This window comes from Maniola hyperantus, chromosome 11 (genome assembly GCF_902806685.2).
Source record: "Maniola hyperantus chromosome 11, iAphHyp1.2, whole genome shotgun sequence".
In the NCBI taxonomy this organism is placed as follows: domain Eukaryota; kingdom Metazoa; phylum Arthropoda; class Insecta; order Lepidoptera; family Nymphalidae; genus Maniola; species Maniola hyperantus.
In genome coordinates this window covers 11,966,779-11,985,028 of record NC_048546.1, presented here as the reverse complement: position 1 = coordinate 11,985,028, position 18,250 = coordinate 11,966,779, and the positions used below count along the sequence as shown (strand labels likewise).

Below are 18,250 nucleotides of genomic sequence, written 5' to 3'. Positions count from 1 at the left end.
TGTGGTGTACTAGTTGTCAACGTAGTGATTAAATCATAGAGATAGTTAAATTAAATATTCTCTTTGGTTGGTTGTCAAGTTGTGTTTTGTTATGTAGGTACCTACTTGTTGAAAAGTGAAAATATTAAAATATTAATTATTGTATACTAAACACCATCAAATCTATTGCGATGTTTTCTTTCTGACCAAGTGATCAGTGCAAAAAACTACCACTATGTCGCTCGAAATCCCGTTGATGAGCACCGACGAGGTGATTGATTTGCCTATGTTGAAAAGCGCGATATTTGTTTCTTTTTAAAATGTCAGTCGCGTTATCAATTTTCTTATAATTATATAGGTGATAGAGCTTGATCCTGAGCAACTACCATCCGGGGAAGAAGTGCTTAGTATATTGCAGCAGGAACGCTCCCAACTCAACGTCTGGATCAATGTTGCCGTAAGTTGAAAATAACCTATAAACGTTTGCCAATTCTCTTTATTTATAAGCTCAGTGTGGCTAATTCTGTTTTACACAAACTCTAATCTAAAATGACAGGTCTAAAATTACTCTAAATGTATGGCTATCCTCCACAATCATACCTGTGAAAAACTATAACACTAGATTTAGACCTGTCAATAATTTGGAGATTTGTACAACAGAATTAGCCACAACATCCACTAAGCTAAGCAAGTAGAAACCAAATTAGTTAAGCTTCTGTATATTTTGCTCGCTTGTAACACCGCACAATATGAACACATGAAAACTTTTAGAATGATTGTCAATGTATACGTATATTAAACCTTACAACACAGCCTCCTAGTCAAGTCCTAGTGGGTCAATTTGTATTAAACATAAGGGAAAGGTATTTAATATTTAGTTTCTTTTATCTGCTGATAAAGCAGTCATCAGCTAGAATCAAGTGATATAAGAAACTTATCATTATTCTTTTACACAGATTCCTGTTACGTATTTATAATAAATATGTTTATTAATTCATAAATTAATGTTTTAATACAAGCAAATCCAAACCAAGTTGGCATGATAAAATTTGTGCTAAAAATTTATCTATAATACACCTCTTAATTTTTAATTCATTTGACATTTTTTTCTAGCTCGCATATTACAAACAAAAGAAGATCGATGACTTCCTCAAAATCCTGGAGGCGTCCCGTGTGGACGCCAACATTGACTACCGAGACTTTGAAAGGGACCAGATGCGAGCCCTGGACATGCTGGCCGCATATTATGTCCAGGAGGCTAACAAGGAGAAGTCAAAGGACAAAAAGAAGGAACTGTTCACAAAGGCCACTTTACTCTACACCATGGCAGATAAGATCATTATGTATGATCAGGTAAGTGAAACTAAAGACCTTAGACTTGTTTGATATTTTCCGTGTTTCCATGTGGTTTCTATTTCCATTTGGAATCCAGTTAAGAGCACTGGAGAAGTGGTAGAACTATACAAACACAAGCTGGCGATGCTTTGTACAACACCACATATAAGTTATGATATTGTTGAGCTGGGGTAAGTGTATGGGGGGAACATTTGACATATATCTTATTCATACGCAATATCATATCATATTCTCAACTTAATCCCTTGTTTCAAGAACCATCTCCTCGGGCGAGCATACTTCTGTCTCCTGGAAGGTGACAAGATGGGTCAAGCAGACACACAGTTCAACTTTGTCCTCAACCAGTCACCAAACAACGTGCCTTCACTCCTTGGCAAGGCTTGTATAGCATTCAACAGGAAGGACTACAGAGGGGCTCTGGCTTTCTACAAGAAGGCGCTAAGAACCAATCCTAACAGTCCAGCTGCATTGCGCCTTGGAATGGGACATTGTTTTATGAAACTGAATAATCAGGAAAAGGCCAGGTATTGGTTTTGTTCTTAAAATTGAATTTTAATTTATTTCATTGGTTTTGTTCTTTAAATTAATTTAAAAATTTCATGTATCAAATTAGATTCAAAGATTCAAAGATTCTTTATTTGCGGAAACATTTTACAATGAGATGTTATTACATAATATTAATAATTTATATTAAGGAAAACGTGACTGATCTATCAACGCACAGCTCAAACTACTGGAAGGATCGGGCTGAAATTTGGCATGCAATTAAGCTAGTTGGTCTATAAGAGTGGTATCGAATTTGGTGCCATGGCGAGATTATCGCCGCAATTATCTCGTCCGTGGAGATGGCGCCTAATTGATATTCATAATTTTAACATTATATATGACTTTATGTAAAATTATAAGTGTATTATTGTATACATTGTATTATTTGTAGGATGGCCTTTGAAAGGGCCTTACAACTGGACCCGCAGTGTGTGGGTGCATTGGTCGGCCTCTCCATCCTGAAGCTCAACTTGCAAGAGAGTGAATCCAACAAAATAGCCGTTATTATGCTTTCTAAAGCATATGCCATTGATCCCAAGAACCCTATGGTGTTGAACCATTTGGCCAACCATTTCTTCTTTAAAAAGGTTTGTATTAACTTTCAGTTAGTCTCTACTTATTAACATTACTTACATACTTACATTGCACCCATGCGAAGCCAGGGCGGGTCGCTAGTACTTGATAAGCCAGCCAGCTTGTTTAAAACTGATTCATCATCATCATCATCATTATCAACCGATGGACATCCACTGCTGGACATAGGTCTCTTGTAGGGACTTCCACACGCCACGGTCTTGCACCGCCTGAATCCAGCGGCTCCCTGCGACTCGTCTGATGTCGTCCGTCCACCTAGTGGGGGTCTTCCAACACTGCGTCTTCCGGTGCGAGGTCGCCATTCCAGCACCTTGGGACCCCACCTCCTTGGGAAGGTGATTGCGATCGTGACATTGTAGCTGTCATTCTACCGAAATCGCGCAGCTGTGCATGCTCTTGAATATATTCCGGTCGTAAATGCGTATAAAAATATACACTCTCGGTCGTGAATTACACGACAGTCACATATCGAAAAATTTAATCTTAAGAGGTTGGGAGTGAGTACGAACATGATAACACGCGCTTACGACATGGCCGTGCGCACAGAGACAGTGGTAGGCGTTTGATGCGCGTTGTGCGCACGGCACGTGTGCACGCGCAGGTGTGAATCCACCTTTATGAGTCGTGTTCGTTTGCTTTTTTGTGCGCTACTAAAACTAATTTTATTAATTCCGCATTTGCAAATAGTGTACATAAAAGCAAATGAACACGACTATCTGAAGTGTCTGAATTTTTTGTCCACACAAATTTCAAAAACTTTTTTGTCTTCTTGTACCTATTCTATTCCCTTTACAACCTCTCGCACTGCCAAGGGTCACTGGTAGAGATATCTCATAGAGGTAAGTGCTTCCCTCTCCACTTTTGCTCTCTTTTTCTCTTTACTGTATATGTTTTTGCTACAAATAAAAAATTAAATTAAAACACTCACTTTGGGCTGTTAACAGCTTAAATATATAACTCTCAAGTTTGGTTATCTTATCCTACCAGGACTACAGCAAAGTCCAGCACTTAGCTTTGCACGCGTTCCACAACACGGAGAACGAAGCGATGCGCGCAGAGAGCTGCCACCACCTCGCGCGCGCCTTCCACGCGCAGGGCGACTGTGTGCAGGCCTTCCAGTACTACTACCAGGTAGGGAGGGACCGTTTCACAGGTAGCAGGGAAAATCACGTGAAAAGCCTTTTCACATCTAGTTCTCCACGCGTTCCACAACACTGAGAACGAAGCGATGCGAAATGCCTTTTCATAGGCATTCTCTCTCTTGTTCTTGTATGTACTGACTAAAGATACTACATAGTACATACCTACGTCTCATACAATCAATTTTCAAGTTTAACTTCATAAGTCATGGGCAGGATAACCTTGTCAAAAGGACGAAAAGTTCTAAAGTGGAGACCGCGTATACGACATACGGTACGCGGCAGAAAGTAATGTACATCGGCCTTTAGAATGACATTTCGGCTTTGTAGAGCGTTGTCTCTGTCACTTATACCTATAAATGCGCGTATGAAAGATCATGAAACATGAAAGAAGACCGTGATCATGAAGACTGTGTTAGAGACAAACATCTAGTTAAATTAATGTAGAAAACGATTGTAAGTTCGAAAATTGAAAAACCACTTGACGTGAAAAATTATGAGTGAAATCACTGTCAAAAAAATAATGTCCATTCGTTCTACCAGGCCACGCAGTTCGCGCCGCCCAACTTCGTGCTGCCTCACTACGGGCTCGGCCAGATGTACATCTACAGAGGCGACACGGAGAATGTGAGTATATTGTAGAGTACAGGCAACAGGCCTGGCCTTTAGAGGCCTTACTACACGTGACTGTGAAACAAACAGTAATAACTACATAGATAGTAGTACGTATAGGGTGTAACCAGAACGCTTGCAGACTTAGCGTTATTGTTATACTACCCGCAATGTATAGCGTGCAAAACTCGGGTCAATGCCCCACCTACGACGTGGCATTGACTCCGAATGGCATATTTACGCAACGATCGTTCGCCTCTAGCGTCGGTCAGATGTTTTATTTGCAATAATGCAGAATGCATGAATTTGCAACAATGCAGTGGTAAATTAAAACTACCTGACGATTCAAAAGCACTTGTAAAAAGTTTACTTGAATAAAATATATTCTATTCTATTCAATATATCGCAATATATTACTGTTATAAAATGTAGGATTTTGTAACATATCTATCTATTTGTAGGCGGCGCAATGTTTCGAGAAAGTGTTAAAGGCACAACCGGGAAACTATGAAACTATGAAGATCCTCGGCTCCCTGTACGCCAGCTCGCCGTCACAATTGCAGCGCGATATAGCGAGACAACATCTCAAGAAGGTCACTGAGCAATTCCCTGAAGATGTAGAGGCTTGGATCGAGTTGGCGCAAATATTGGAACAAAACGATTTACAGGTAAACACCAACATTAAAGCTTCAACACTGCATCGTCTCACGATTGTTATAGAAATTAAACTTCTTTAAACGCGACTAGAGAGTACTAGGTACCTCAAATCTTTTTCAGACGTGAACGTTGCTTACGCCAGTATTTAAAGTGGCCGCCAAATAGAACAGCTGTTTTAAGGCTGCCGTTTTTTACCGAGGGTTTTAAAGTACCAAGTTAAATAGACAATGCCGTAGATTTAAAGCTGTATGTTTAACTTATTTCGACTTATTTTCAAAACCGCTAAATTCTTACAGGACTTAATTATTTGCAATTTGACATAATATCACCGTCAAAAAAGTTTTAGCTCAACCGTGCGTAAAAGTTACACGCACCAATAGTTTTTTCATCCAATGATAGTTTTTAGCTAAAGTTACTGCAGCTATTTTCCTTGAAGAGCTCGAAAGGATAAGTTTCCAAATAACTTGGAAACTGGTCTTAAGAGTGTCTTAGTAGGCTTATCTTGGCGTAAACATTGGAACAAACAATATATTTGCCAAGCCAACCTTGTCGGCCAATACTTAATGATATTTTTTCAGGGTTCCCTAAACGCATACACAACAGCGATGAAAATTCTCAAAGAGAACGTAAACGCTGACATACCGGCGGAAATTCTCAACAACGTCGCGGCGCTGCACTATCGGTTAGGAAACCTCACCGAGGCCAAGAAATACCTTGAAGAAGCTCTAGAGAGGTAAGCACTTAGACACACAAAAGAGATACTTCATAGACAAGAAGTGAAAGGGTTTGAGAATAGATGTCATTTTTCATTCAGCACCCCTAAAAAACCTCGATAGTGACCACGCAAATAAATTTTTCAAAACAATTTAGTCCACTATGCCTTTTGGTGTTTCTTATGCCACATATAACTAATAATTAATAACTAATAACTAATCTAAATATATAAAAGGAAAAGGTGACTGACTGACTGACTGATCTATCAAAGCCCAGCCCAAACTACTGGACGAATCGATATTTGGCATGCAGATAGATATTATGATGTAGGCATCTGCTAAGAAAGGGTTTTTGAAAATCTAATTCCATATCTCTATATTTAAAAAGGAATCGCTAAATGTGTTGCTGATCGCAAATCTCGAGAACAGCTGAACCTATTTCGCTAATTCTTTTTTTATAATATTCCTTGAAGTATGAGGATGGTTCTTATGGAGAATTTTTAAAAAAAAATTGCCTGAAAAAGAATCGACTGTTAGGCGGTACGAAGTGTGCCGGGGCAGCTAGTTATTAATGAAATCAACCTTATTTACAGAGAAAAAGTAGATGCAGAGACCTTAGATGCCCAGTACTACAACTCTATTGCTGTCACCACTATGTACAACCTGGCTCGGTTGAACGAAGCCCTGTGCGTTTACAACAAAGCCGAGAAACTGTACAAAGATATCTTGAAAGAACATCCCAATTATATCGACTGCTATTTGAGGTAAATACTTGTACAAAAATGTTGCATTCGTTTTGTAAGAATCAAAAATTTGCCCCCTAAGCAATAAGTCTTTTAACTAGTTATAAATGAAGTCTAGACATTGTTTTTGCTTTTATTTTTCGAGCCGCTTTTGAAGCACTTATTACAAATCCTGTAGATACTCATATCTTTCACTTTCACTGTGAAGAAGAAAACAGACAAATAATTTTTAAAAAAATAATTATAGCCATGTTAAATGACTAATATTCCCCTTTCCTCTCCAACTAAGCATCAAGCTTGTGCTAGGAGTAGGTACGACAATAGTGCAACGGGCGGGGTTTGAACCGTCCACTTTTCGGTTTTCAGTCCACTCCTTTACCCGTTGAGCTATTGAGGCTCGATTTGACTCGAAAACGTTTATTTAACCTTAGGTTAGGCTGTATGGCCCGCGACAAAGGACAAATTTACGAGGCATCTGATTGGTTCAAGGAAGCTTTGAAAGTCAATACGGAACATCCAGACACTTGGTCTTTACTCGGCAATCTTCATTTAGCGCAGCAGGAGTGGGGACCAGGGCAGAAGAAATTCGAGAGGATTTTGCAAAATTCTTCTACTTCCAATGATGCTTATTCCTTGATTGCTTTAGGTAAGCAAAGGAGCCTCTGAATTTATATAAAAATTCTTAATTGCTCATGCTTATTATTTTATATTTTATGAGGCCCGCCTCTTTATTTATTTAAAAATATTTTGTTTGCTTTACTTGTGTTTATTATTTAATGCTAGATGTTGTCCGCGCCTTCGTCCGCATGGAATTAGGATTTTTAAAAATCCCGCGGGAACTCTTTGATTTGGCGGAATAAAAAGTAGGCTATGTCATTCTCCAGCTGCGCGATTGCGCGAGAATGACAGCTACAATGTCACGATCGCAATCACCTCTGATTGGTTGATGCTCGCTTACTATAGGCTACAATGCATTGTTGCAACAAGAATCGCACAAATTCAGCCAATCAGAACAATTGAGATTGTGATAATGATTGATGCAGGTTTTACGAAATCGCCCTACTTGTCTTTAACGGTAGCTATGCAAAAAATCACGTCGATCTGTTGCTCCGTTGCAGCGTGATTGAAGGACAAACCAACAAAGAAACACGCTTTTATAATACGGGTATATTCCACAGGTAACGTTTGGCTACAGACGCTACACCAACCGTGCCGCGAGAAAGACCGCGAGAAGAGGCATCAGGAGCGCGCGCTGGCCATGTACAAGCAAGTGCTCAAGAACGACCCCAAGAACATCTGGGCCGCCAATGGGATCGGATGCGTTCTGGCGCATAAGGTCAGTGGGAAATATTGATAGAGTCTAGTCGCTAACGCGGCACGAATGCGCAAGTTCTGCGACGCGTTAATCAAAAACGTGAACTTTTGCAAACCATCAAGATGAGGAAAGTCGCATATTTGGGGCACGTGCTTAGGCACGAGAGGTACGAACTCTACAACTCATCATGATGGGAAAAGTTGCCGGTAGAAGAAGCGTCGTTCGCAGAAAAAAGTCCTGGCTGCGCAACATCCGGGAGAGGATGGAAATCGCGAGTGTTGCAGAAATATTTCGCCTCGCGAAGAACAGAGTAGTATACGCTAAGCTGACTGCCAACCTTCGCTAGGCGGAGAGGCACGCAAAAAAAAAATCGCTAACACTTAGGCACATAGAGCAGAAACAAAGAGGAGTTGGCCTAAGCAACTGTGCACTGTGATTTTCAACTAGGTCCTGACGTCATCACTGTGGGCGGGGCCTTAGTATGCTGTCTGCGTTCGTCAGGTTCACATATATTGAGACTCGTATTATCGGTGTGTTTTCGCGTTTTTAAGAACAAAAGGATGAAGTGTTGTGTTTTATCGTGTCAAAGTTATTCAGACAGACGTTCTGATGCTATGAATGGTATCACATTTCATTTGTAAGTAATTTTATACGTAATTTCTACACTTATCGACATCTAGTGTGAGATAGCTGAACTATGTAGTGACATCAATATATCGATGTTAGGTCGCTAAGCGAGTAGTTTTGCTACTAACCCGCAGATGGAAAATTGAGAAGTGGGCGGCGTTCCACAACCCCTCACCCCGCAAAATGTCACTCGATATTTCATAGGGAAATCTTAATACAACATCTCCTCTTTGTTTCTGCTCTATGCTTAGGCACCATCTCCACGGGCAAGGGAATCGCGGCGATAGTCTCGCCGTGTGACAATACTCGATAAAAACTATCGCCGCGATAGTATCGCCCTGTGGAGATTGGTTCATAGAGTTTGTATCGAAATTGGTCGCACAGCGAGACTACTTGATTCTCTTTTATAGCTATTAAAAATTGAGACTAAGTTGTGTTTTACTATTGTGACGGAATTTAACATAGGATTTTATATTGTGGGCTTTTTCTCACCTGAGCGATTAATTAATTATCATCACCATCACATTATCTTCCAATTGAGAAAAATAAAGTGTACAATCGTACCCAATTTGAATAAATGGCTTGAGTTTGATTCTTATTTAAAATAAATAGCAGTTTTGAGGGTGTGTTCTTTGTAAAGAGTAGGTAATAGGACTTTTCGAAATCCCAACCCTAAGTGGGTTAAATTGGTATTTGAGCTTTCGATTAAAAAAACAAAATACGTATTTCACGATTTTTGAAAATTCTACTACCAAGGAGGTTAAATAGGGGATGAAAGTTTATATGAAAGTCCATCACTTTTCAATTTATTTGCATGAAAATTGGTATTTGGGTTTTCGGTCACAACCTCCACATCAATTTTTTTAATTCCACTCCAGCGAAGCCGGAGCGGGTCAGGTTGTCCATATATATAAAAGCAAAGTGTTCCTTTTTTCCTTTTGAGGTATGGAACCTTAAAAGGAAACACAGAATAAGAATGTAATGTTTGGGTTTAGGGGTGCATCAACGAGGCGCGCGACATCTTCGCGCAGGTGCGCGAGGCCACGGCCGACTTCCCCGACGTGTGGATGAACATCGCGCACATCTATGTGGAGCAGAAGCAGTACATCAACGCGATACAGATGGTACAGTATTATGTCTAAATATATAAAAGGGAACGGTGACTGACTGACCGAATGATCTATCAACGCACAGCTCAAACTACTGGACGGATCGGGCTGAAGTTTGGCATGCAGATAGCTATTATGATGATAGGCATCCGGTAAGAAAGGATTTTTTAAAAATTCATCCCCTAAGGGGATGAAATAGGAGTTTAAAGTTTGTGTAGTCCACGTGGATGAAGTCGCGGGTTAAGCTTGTTACATAAATGTGTCTTAGACAATAATACGAAACACGTTGCTACACCCTTTTTTTTTAAAGAGAAACAATTTGAAACTTTATGCCAACCGAATTTTACATACAAAACACATAAATAAGCGAAAAAAAGTATGCATTTCTAGTTGTAGTATTTGGGAGACTGATGAAATATTGGAGGTTTTAAAAGAAAATGAAAGAACCAAAATATCTCAAAAGTTGTGCAGCTCCAAAATTTTGTAAACTGCATTAATATGATTTCTATTATAGTGAAGTTTTGCTTACTATGGGTCGGGCACCATCGCCTAAATTTTCTATGAAATTCAAACCGTCGTCTTGTACCACCAGATTTTACGATTTCTGTCATCTTTTTATAGAAGAATTCATGAATATGACTTCACACATTGTGGTTAAAAGCAATATAAGGATTGAATATCATGTTATCGCTATGTATTATAAATGCGAAAGTGTGTTTGTTGGTTGGTTTCCTTCAATCACGCCGCAACGTAGCAACGGATAGACGTGATTTTTGCATGGGTATAGTTTAAGACTTGAGAGTGATTACTTTTTATCCCAGAGTTCCCACAGGATTTTTATAACCTAACTCCACTCGTACGAAGTCGCGGGCATCACCTAGTTATTTAATAATTGGGTATTTGACTCCAATTTTTTATTACTTTATTATAAACTAGGATAAAAATAATGACGTAAACTGAAAAATATAATTAAATCGTTATTTGATAACAAAAAAGTTAAAAGCATTTAAATATTTCTGATTAGATAGAGATAGCGATATAGCATTTTGACGTCACACCTTACTAATGCCATAGTAGCTTCGTGCAGTTTCATATAAATTTTCGTTTTGCGAGAAAGGGATAGAAGACCCTCCCACTCCAAAATTAAAATGACTGTAACTTTGTAAATCTTTGTTGGGTTTTAATTTTTTTTCAGCGTACGTCATTATTTTTATCCTAGTTTATAATAAAGTAATAATTTTTATCAAATTCAAAAGTAGGTAAATACCCAATGTTGATCATTTTCAGTACGAGAATTGCATCCGCAAATTCCGTATGCAACACGACGTGGAGTGGCTGACTTGGTTGGCTCGCGCGCAAACGTTCGCGAGCCGGGCCCGCGCCGCGCGCACCGCGCTGCTCAAGGCGCGCCGAGTGGCGCCCCACGACACGTCCCTGCTGTACAACACTGCGCTCGCGCTGCGGAGACTAGCCGCGCACGTGCTGAAGGACGAGCGGTCCGAGTTGAAAGTCGTGTTACGCGCCGTACACGAACTACACGTTTCACATAGGTAGGTTTTAAAAAGCTTTTTTTAGGGGTATAATCCGTAAAAGTGCAATGTCACATTTCTGCGGTAATACTAAGTTTGCGCGCTTGAAAACGTTCGCGAGTCGAGCTTTCACCGCACGCACTGCGCTCAAAGCGCGCAGAGTGGCGCCTTACGACACGCCCCTGCAGTAGACTTGCCGCGCGCGTGCTTAAGGCTGAATGAAGTCGTGTTAAGCGCCGTACACGAACTACACGTTTCACATAGGTAAGTTTTTGAAAAACTTCTATTTTGGGGATTTCAATCTATACTTTATACAGAAGCACACTTATTGTGTCAATATAAAAGTTCAATATCGTATTGCTATGGTAAAATAATGAGTTACTTCGCTCGCCAATGTCCGCGAATCAAACTCACGCCACTCGCACAACAACCCTTATCCTCACGATACATCTCTGTTATACAATACTGAGCTCGAGTAGCGAAGAGTGCAACCAGCGTTAAAGCAAGTGATATTTAATTGCTTAAACCACACATAGCTCTGGAAAGTTAGAGGAGCGTGCCCGGGATCGTTCCCCGACCCCACAACTTAGGAGGCTGACGTCTTATTCTACTAGCCTATCACCGCTTACTCACTGATACGATTTAGAAATACATGCGTTATCTTATAGGTATTTCACACGTCTCTCAAACGTCGAGGGGGCTGAGGGCGAAAGACCCGAGCGTCCGGAAGGCGCGGAAAAACGCGCCTCCGAGACATCCGCCAACGCCGCAGCTTTGGAGGCTCGAACCTGCGCCGATCTGCTGTCGCAGGCTCAGTGGCACGTGGCCCGGGCGAGGAGACAGCACCAAGAGGAGTTGGAGCTGAGGGACAGGCAACGGGAGCAGAGGGAGGCCTTCCGCAGGCAACAGGTATGTAGATTGTGACGTCATCGGTCGCTAGGCAAGTGACGTCGCAGGGAGCAAGTCACTGTCACAGGCTCTGGCCTCACACCATGGCCGCCATGAAAATTCATAAAATTCATGGCGGCTTTTTTGAATTTTGTATTATTTGTTAAAGTGGCAATAGAAATACACATTCTGTGAAAATTTCAACTCTCTTTCTATTACGGTCTACAAGATACAGTCCGCTGACAGACAGACAGATGGACGGACAGACAGCGGAAACTTAGTAATAAGGGTCACGTTGGCACCCTTCAGATACCGATACCTAAAGCGTGTTAAAACATGTTTGTTTTACCAACAGGAAGAAGAGCGTAAGCGCCGCGAGGAGCAACAGGCAAAGAGCACCGTGGAGCAGCTGCAGAAGCGACAAGAGTACAAGGAGAAGACCAAGAATGCGCTGCTGTTCGCCGACATGCCCAGCGAGGGCAAGAGCAAAGGACGCGGCCGACGCAGGGACGAGTACATATCCGACTCCGGCAGCGAGCCCGACCGCCCGAGGGAGGAGGGGTATGCGATCTTTGTCTTTTATCTCTTTTTAAGGTACGGACAGACGTGCTCAAAAAAAGCGTGCTTTTATGCTAGCTTAATGTTAGCATGCTCATGCAACTGTTCACATTTGCCAGCAATAAGCATGCTTAAATAAACTGTAGAGTTATATGTTGTATGTTGTACTGAGTACATGCTAATAAGCAAACCCTGTTCAGACGCGCTCGGAGCACGCCCCCTTCTACCCGCGCCTCAGGTAGCATGCTCGAAAATCAAACGTCGGTTGATTTTTGAGCATGCTCGAAATAAGCATGCTCATTACATGACACACGTGCTACTAATGAGCACTTGCTCAATAAAAGCATGCTTTCGTGCTAGTAATGAGCACGTCTGTCCGTACCTTGAGTCTTCGAACAGTGCGTGTTGCCAGTGATGAAATATGGATCCGAGACATGGTCGCTAATTATGGGCCTCATAAGAAAGCTCAGAGTCTCTCAGCGGGCGATGGAGAGAGCTATGCTTGGAGTTTCTACTGCATTGGCCATGTGCGGATTGGTAGACTTCACACACCTTTGAGAACATTATGGAGAACTCTCAGGCATGTAGGTTTCCTCACGATGTTTTCCTTCACCGTTAAAGCAAGTGATATTTAATTAATTACTTAAAACGCACATAACTCAAAGGTTCGTCAAAGGTTGCCTGGAAGAGATCGCTTTAGCGATAAGGCCGCCTTTGCATGCTACATCTATTAGATTAAGATCCTGTATTGTGTTTTTTCAATGTTTACTTTGTGTTGTGTGCAATAAAGTGTCAATAAATAAATAAATAAATAACTCCGAAAAGAAGACCCGACCGACCTCCGATTAGAAGGCGGACGTCCTAACCGCTAGGTTATGACAGCTTCTAATAAGCTTACATATTCATATCCTATGGAACTGTATCCACGCGAGTTCAACTCGCACTTGTCTGAATTTTCTTGGAATTAAGCTGAAATAACTCCTACCAATATGTGTACGGTCGCGAAATGCAAATGCAAATGTTGTACAGTCGCGAGCCGAAGCAGCGCAAGCGCAAGCGCGAGGCGGGCGAAGGACGCAAGGGCGGTAGGAGTAAGAAGCGCGACCGCGGCAGCAACAGTGACAGCGATGCGCCGCGCAAGAAGGGACGCAAGAAGGTAAGTCACGTCATAGGAGTCATGCAAATGTTGTACAGTCGCGAGCCGAAGCAGCGCAAGCGCAAGCGCGAGGCGGGCGAAGGACGCAAGGGCGGTAGGAGTAAGAAGCGCGACCGCGGCAGCAACAGTGACAGTGATGCGCCGCGCAAGAAGGGACGCAAGAAGGTAAGTCACGTCATAGGAGTCGTGCAAATGTTATACAGTTGCGAGCCGAAGCAGCGCAAGCGCAAGCGCGAGGCGGGCGAAGGACGCAAGGGCGGTAGGAGTAAGAAGCGCGACCGCGGCAGCAACAGTGACAGCGATGCGCCGCGCAAGAAGGGACGCAAGAAGGTAAGTCACGTCATAGGGGTCGTGCAAATGTTGTACAGTCGCGAGCCGAAGCAGCGCAAGCGCAAGCGCGAGGCGGGCGAAGGACGCAAGGGCGGTAGGAGTAAGAAGCGCGACCGCGGCAGCAACAGTGACAGCGATGCGCCGCGCAAGAAGGGACGCAAGAAGGTAAGTCACGTCATAGGAGTCGTGCAAATGTTGTACAGTCGCGAGCCGAAGCAGCGCAAGCGCAAGCGCGAGGCGGGCGAAGGACGCAAGGGCGGTAGGAGTAAGAAGCGCGACCGCGGCAGCAACAGTGACAGAGATGCGCCGCGCAAGAAGGGACGCAAGAAGGTAAGTCACGTCATAGGAGTCGTGCAAATGTTGTACAGTCGCGAGCCGAAGCAGCGCAAGCGCAAGCGCGAGGCGGGCGAAGGACGCAAGGGCGGTAGGAGTAAGAAGCGCGACCGCGGCAGCAACAGTGACAGCGATGCGCCGCGCAAGAAGGGACGCAAGAAGGTAAGTCACGTCATAGGAGTCGTGCAAATGTTGTACAGTCGCGAGCCGAAGCAGCGCAAGCGCAAGCGCGAGGCGGGCGAAGGACGCAAGGGCGGTAGGAGTAAGAAGCGCGACCGCGGCAGCAACAGTGACAGCGATGCGCCGCGCAAGAAGGGACGCAAGAAGGTAAGTCACGTCATAGGAGTCGTGCAAATGTTGTACAGTCGCGAGCCGAAGCAGCGCAAGCGCAAGCGCGAGGCGGGCGAAGGACGCAAGGGCGGTAGGAGTAAGAAGCGCGACCGCGGCAGCAACAGTGACAGCGATGCGCCGCGCAAGAAGGGACGCAAGAAGGTACCTACTATTTTATTTATCCTCAATTTGATGAGGTACCGGAACGCTAGATCACTTGGCGGTACGGCTTTGGCGGTAGGGTGGTAACTAGCCACGGCCGTAACCTCCCACCAGACGAATTCTGTCTGAAGTAAGGAATTTCCTGAGTAACAAAAACAAATTTTGCAAATGTGCATTATCTTGCACATGACTTTATCAATGTCTTCAGCACTGAAAAATGCGTAGCACAAACCAACAATTGCTTCAGCTGAAAGTGTTTGATCAACTTGACTCATATTTTCTACATAACATAGGGAGAAAGAGGCATCGGACGCCGCGAAAAATCAAAGATGGCGGATGACAAGCTCAGCCAGAAACAACGCGCGAAGATCGTTTCCAAAGAAACGATATCATCATCGGATTCAGACTCCGACGCCGGCGGCCGCAAGTCGCGCAGCCGCAGCCGCAGCCGTAGCCGTAGCCCCAGCGGAAGCCGCAGCCCACCCGCCAATAAAGGCCGCAAGAGAATTATGTCTGCCTCGGACAGCGATAGGTATGTAAATTCGATATCAATTGAGTTGTATATTTAGAACTACTTTCTTTTTACGTTGCTATAAATATACCCGAAATAAGCCGCAGCCCATCCGCTAATTAAGGCCGCAATAGAATTATGTCTGCATCGGACAACGAAAGATATGTAAATTCGCTATGAAATCAGTAGTATTTTACTATTTTTACTTACTACATTCTTTTACGTTGGTATAAATAAGCCGCAGCACGCAAAAAATATCAAGAAACTTAGAGCTATGTTTTTTTAAATCATTTCATTCATGAATATATTTTTCTTCAGGTCTCGCTCCAAGAGTCGTTCGAAATCTCGCAGCAGATCTCGTTCAGGATCAGCCAAAAGCCGTTCCAGATCTAAAAGCCGGTCCAGATCCAAAAGCCGTTCCAGATCCAAAAGCCGCTCCAGATCCAAAAGCCGTTCGAGATCCAAGAGTGGGTCACGTTCTAAGAGCCGATCAAGATCTAAAAGCCGCTCAAAATCTAAATCGAAGAGCCGGTCCAGGTCGAAAAGCCGGTCGAGGTCCAAAAGCCGCTCAAGATCAAAAAGCCGCTCAAGGTCAAAAAGTCGTTCAAGATCGAAAAGCCGTTCGAGATCCAAAAGCCGTTCAAGGTCTAAAAGCCGTTCGAGATCGAAAAGTGGATCTAGATCGAAGAGCCGGTCACGATCTCGTTCAAGGTAGGTTTTCACAATTTACCGCTTCCAGATAGCATTTATTAACTTATTTAGAGTTGGCATCACGAAAAAGTGCTCTGACCTTGGACCTGCGCAGTGGGTGATTTATCGATCTGTTTGGTGGTGAGGCGCGAGAGTGATGGTGTCTATTTTGTCCGTAACCAGGGTTGTCTGTTTGTCTGTCAATTCGAGAAAATCATAACCGATGGGGTACTTTCTGTTGACCTAGAATCATGAAATTTTGCAGGTAGCAATATCTTATTGCAAAAGTAAAGGAAAAAATACGGAAACCAAAAATTTATGCATTATATCATGGTTTTATTTTACGGGCCGAATGTCATAGGTTAACGACATCATGACAAATGCATTATGGCGGATATGACAAACAGAAATGCGGATTTTGAACTTATTATGTTTTATTTCGCAGATCAAAAAGCCGTTCGCGATCCAAGTCCAAAAGCGTATCGCGATCTCGCTCTCGATCTAAGAGCGGCTCCCGCAGCCGATCCCGCTCTCGCTCGCACTCGGGCTCCCGGTCGCGCTCCGGGTCCCGCAACTCTAGGCCGGCCACGCCCGAGTCTAGGAAGTCTGTGTCTGCGAGTGAGGATGAAAATTAGTTACTTTTGTAAATATTGTATTGTTTAATGTTAGTTTTATTCCGATCGCTCATTAGTCGTTACGCGCAGTACGCGGCAGAAAGTAATGTACATTGACCTTTATGTACTAGCCGCTCGCGCTGAATTTTTCGAAGGTTTCCAACGAAAAGATATAGATTATTGGAATTTAGAGCCTCAATAGCTCAACCGGTAAAGGAGTGGACTGAAAACCGAAAGGTCGACGGTTCAAACCCCGCCCGTTGCACTATTATCGTACCTACTCCTAGCACAAGCCTGACGCTTAGTTGGAGAGGAAAGGGGGGAAAAAAAATTAAGTATTATTTTTCGGCTGTTACTATCAAATAGCTAGTCACCTAAAAACGTCCAAACGGCGTGACAGATGAGAACAAATTCACTCAGAGTAGAGATGTAGTTTCCTTGGCGCGTACAAACACAGTATGTTTGTATGATGCTATGACCATACGTAATTTTTCGGGCGTCTCCGATGCGGTCGACACGGGCTGCTGACGTCACTGAGATTATCAGTACTGTCGCGTTCGGCGCGTGCGTGTATACCGCTCGTGCGAACAATGTGCGATCATCATTAGTGTTAATTTACTTTACTTACCTATAAGGTATTTGAGTTTGTACAGTCGTCACGGGTAACATTGTAAACGTCGAAATTGACGGCTTTAAAAAATTGACTTGGTGGGAGGCTTCGGCCGTGGCTAGTTACCATCTACCGGCAAAGCAGTGCCGCCAAGATTTTACGTTCCGCTACTATGTCGCGTAGAAACCGATTAGGGTGTGAGTTTAATAAAACTGCCTACTTCTTCCAAGTTAACTCGCTTCCATCTTAGACATCACTTACCACCAGGTAAGATCGCAGTCAAGGGCTAACTTGTGTCGCAATAAAAAAATGGCATATAAATTATAAAAAAGCAATCATTTGCAACAATTTACTACTATAACAATGTTACCCGTGTCTACTGTACCTCTTTTTAACTGTATTGTCTGTACCCGTAGTATACGATTTTACGTCCTACCAAACTTTGCTAGAATTCGAGAATCGAAACACAATAACATCAAAGTAAAATTGACCTAAAGAGCCTTGAATTGAAGTCAAAAATTCAATGCCACTGATTTTAATTTCGCAAGATTTCCGCTTGGAGCGCTGGCTGTAGATGTGTGGACAAACTTGAGCTTAACAAGGCAATTAAGATCCAGTTTACTATAACGCAGAAGTGTTTCGACTCTCGAATTCTAGCAACGTTTGGTGAGACGTAAAATCTTATACTACGGGTACTGGTATAACTCTTGTACGAAAACATTAACGCTCACTATACACGATCCACGAAGTGAAAATAGGCAGAGACAAAAAAACTCTGGGCGTTAACCATTTTGAGTCACCAACTAATCACAAACAAAACTTTCTTTCTAAAACATTTCCGATTTCTGTTTTTTGAAAACATTTCCGAATTCAATCTCGTATTTTTGTTGAAAACATGTTTGTGATTGGTTAATGGTTGGTGCCTCAAAATGGTTAACACCCACTGAGTTTTTTGTCTCTGTATGTATGTAGGATGGCAAATGTTTTCGTGCTAGACCTAAAAAACTATCCTTTTATTGTTTTACCTATCACACTTCTATTCTATTGTACTTCCATCTTGTATCATAAATTATGACATAACCTTATTATTCTGTAATTTGTAAGATAATAAAGATTATTATATACACATAGTATTTCATTAAAACATAA

The 18,250-nt window shown here is 42.7% G+C and overlaps 2 protein-coding genes across 2 annotated transcripts in view; one reads left to right on the top strand and one right to left on the bottom strand.

The window, feature by feature from the left end:
• Positions 1 to 18,250, bottom strand: part of Mms19 (MMS19 nucleotide excision repair protein) — a 404,347-nt gene that overhangs the window by 355,617 nt on the left and 30,480 nt on the right. The gene's annotated exons all lie outside the window — the stretch shown is intronic.
• Positions 73 to 18,227, top strand: Ctr9 (RNA polymerase-associated protein Ctr9). The gene is made up of 20 exons (XM_069501710.1): positions 73 to 250; positions 338 to 436; positions 1,093 to 1,332; positions 1,591 to 1,859; positions 2,273 to 2,468; positions 3,463 to 3,606; positions 4,158 to 4,241; positions 4,688 to 4,894; positions 5,462 to 5,616; positions 6,190 to 6,360; positions 6,771 to 6,985; positions 7,518 to 7,675; positions 9,277 to 9,405; positions 10,678 to 10,940; positions 11,588 to 11,828; positions 12,163 to 12,368; positions 13,395 to 13,686; positions 14,970 to 15,208; positions 15,506 to 15,898; positions 16,323 to 18,227. Exons 1-20 carry the CDS (start codon positions 215 to 217, stop codon positions 16,510 to 16,512), a joined length of 3,927 nt encoding a protein of 1,308 aa, XP_069357811.1. The 5' UTR covers positions 73 to 214; the 3' UTR covers positions 16,513 to 18,227.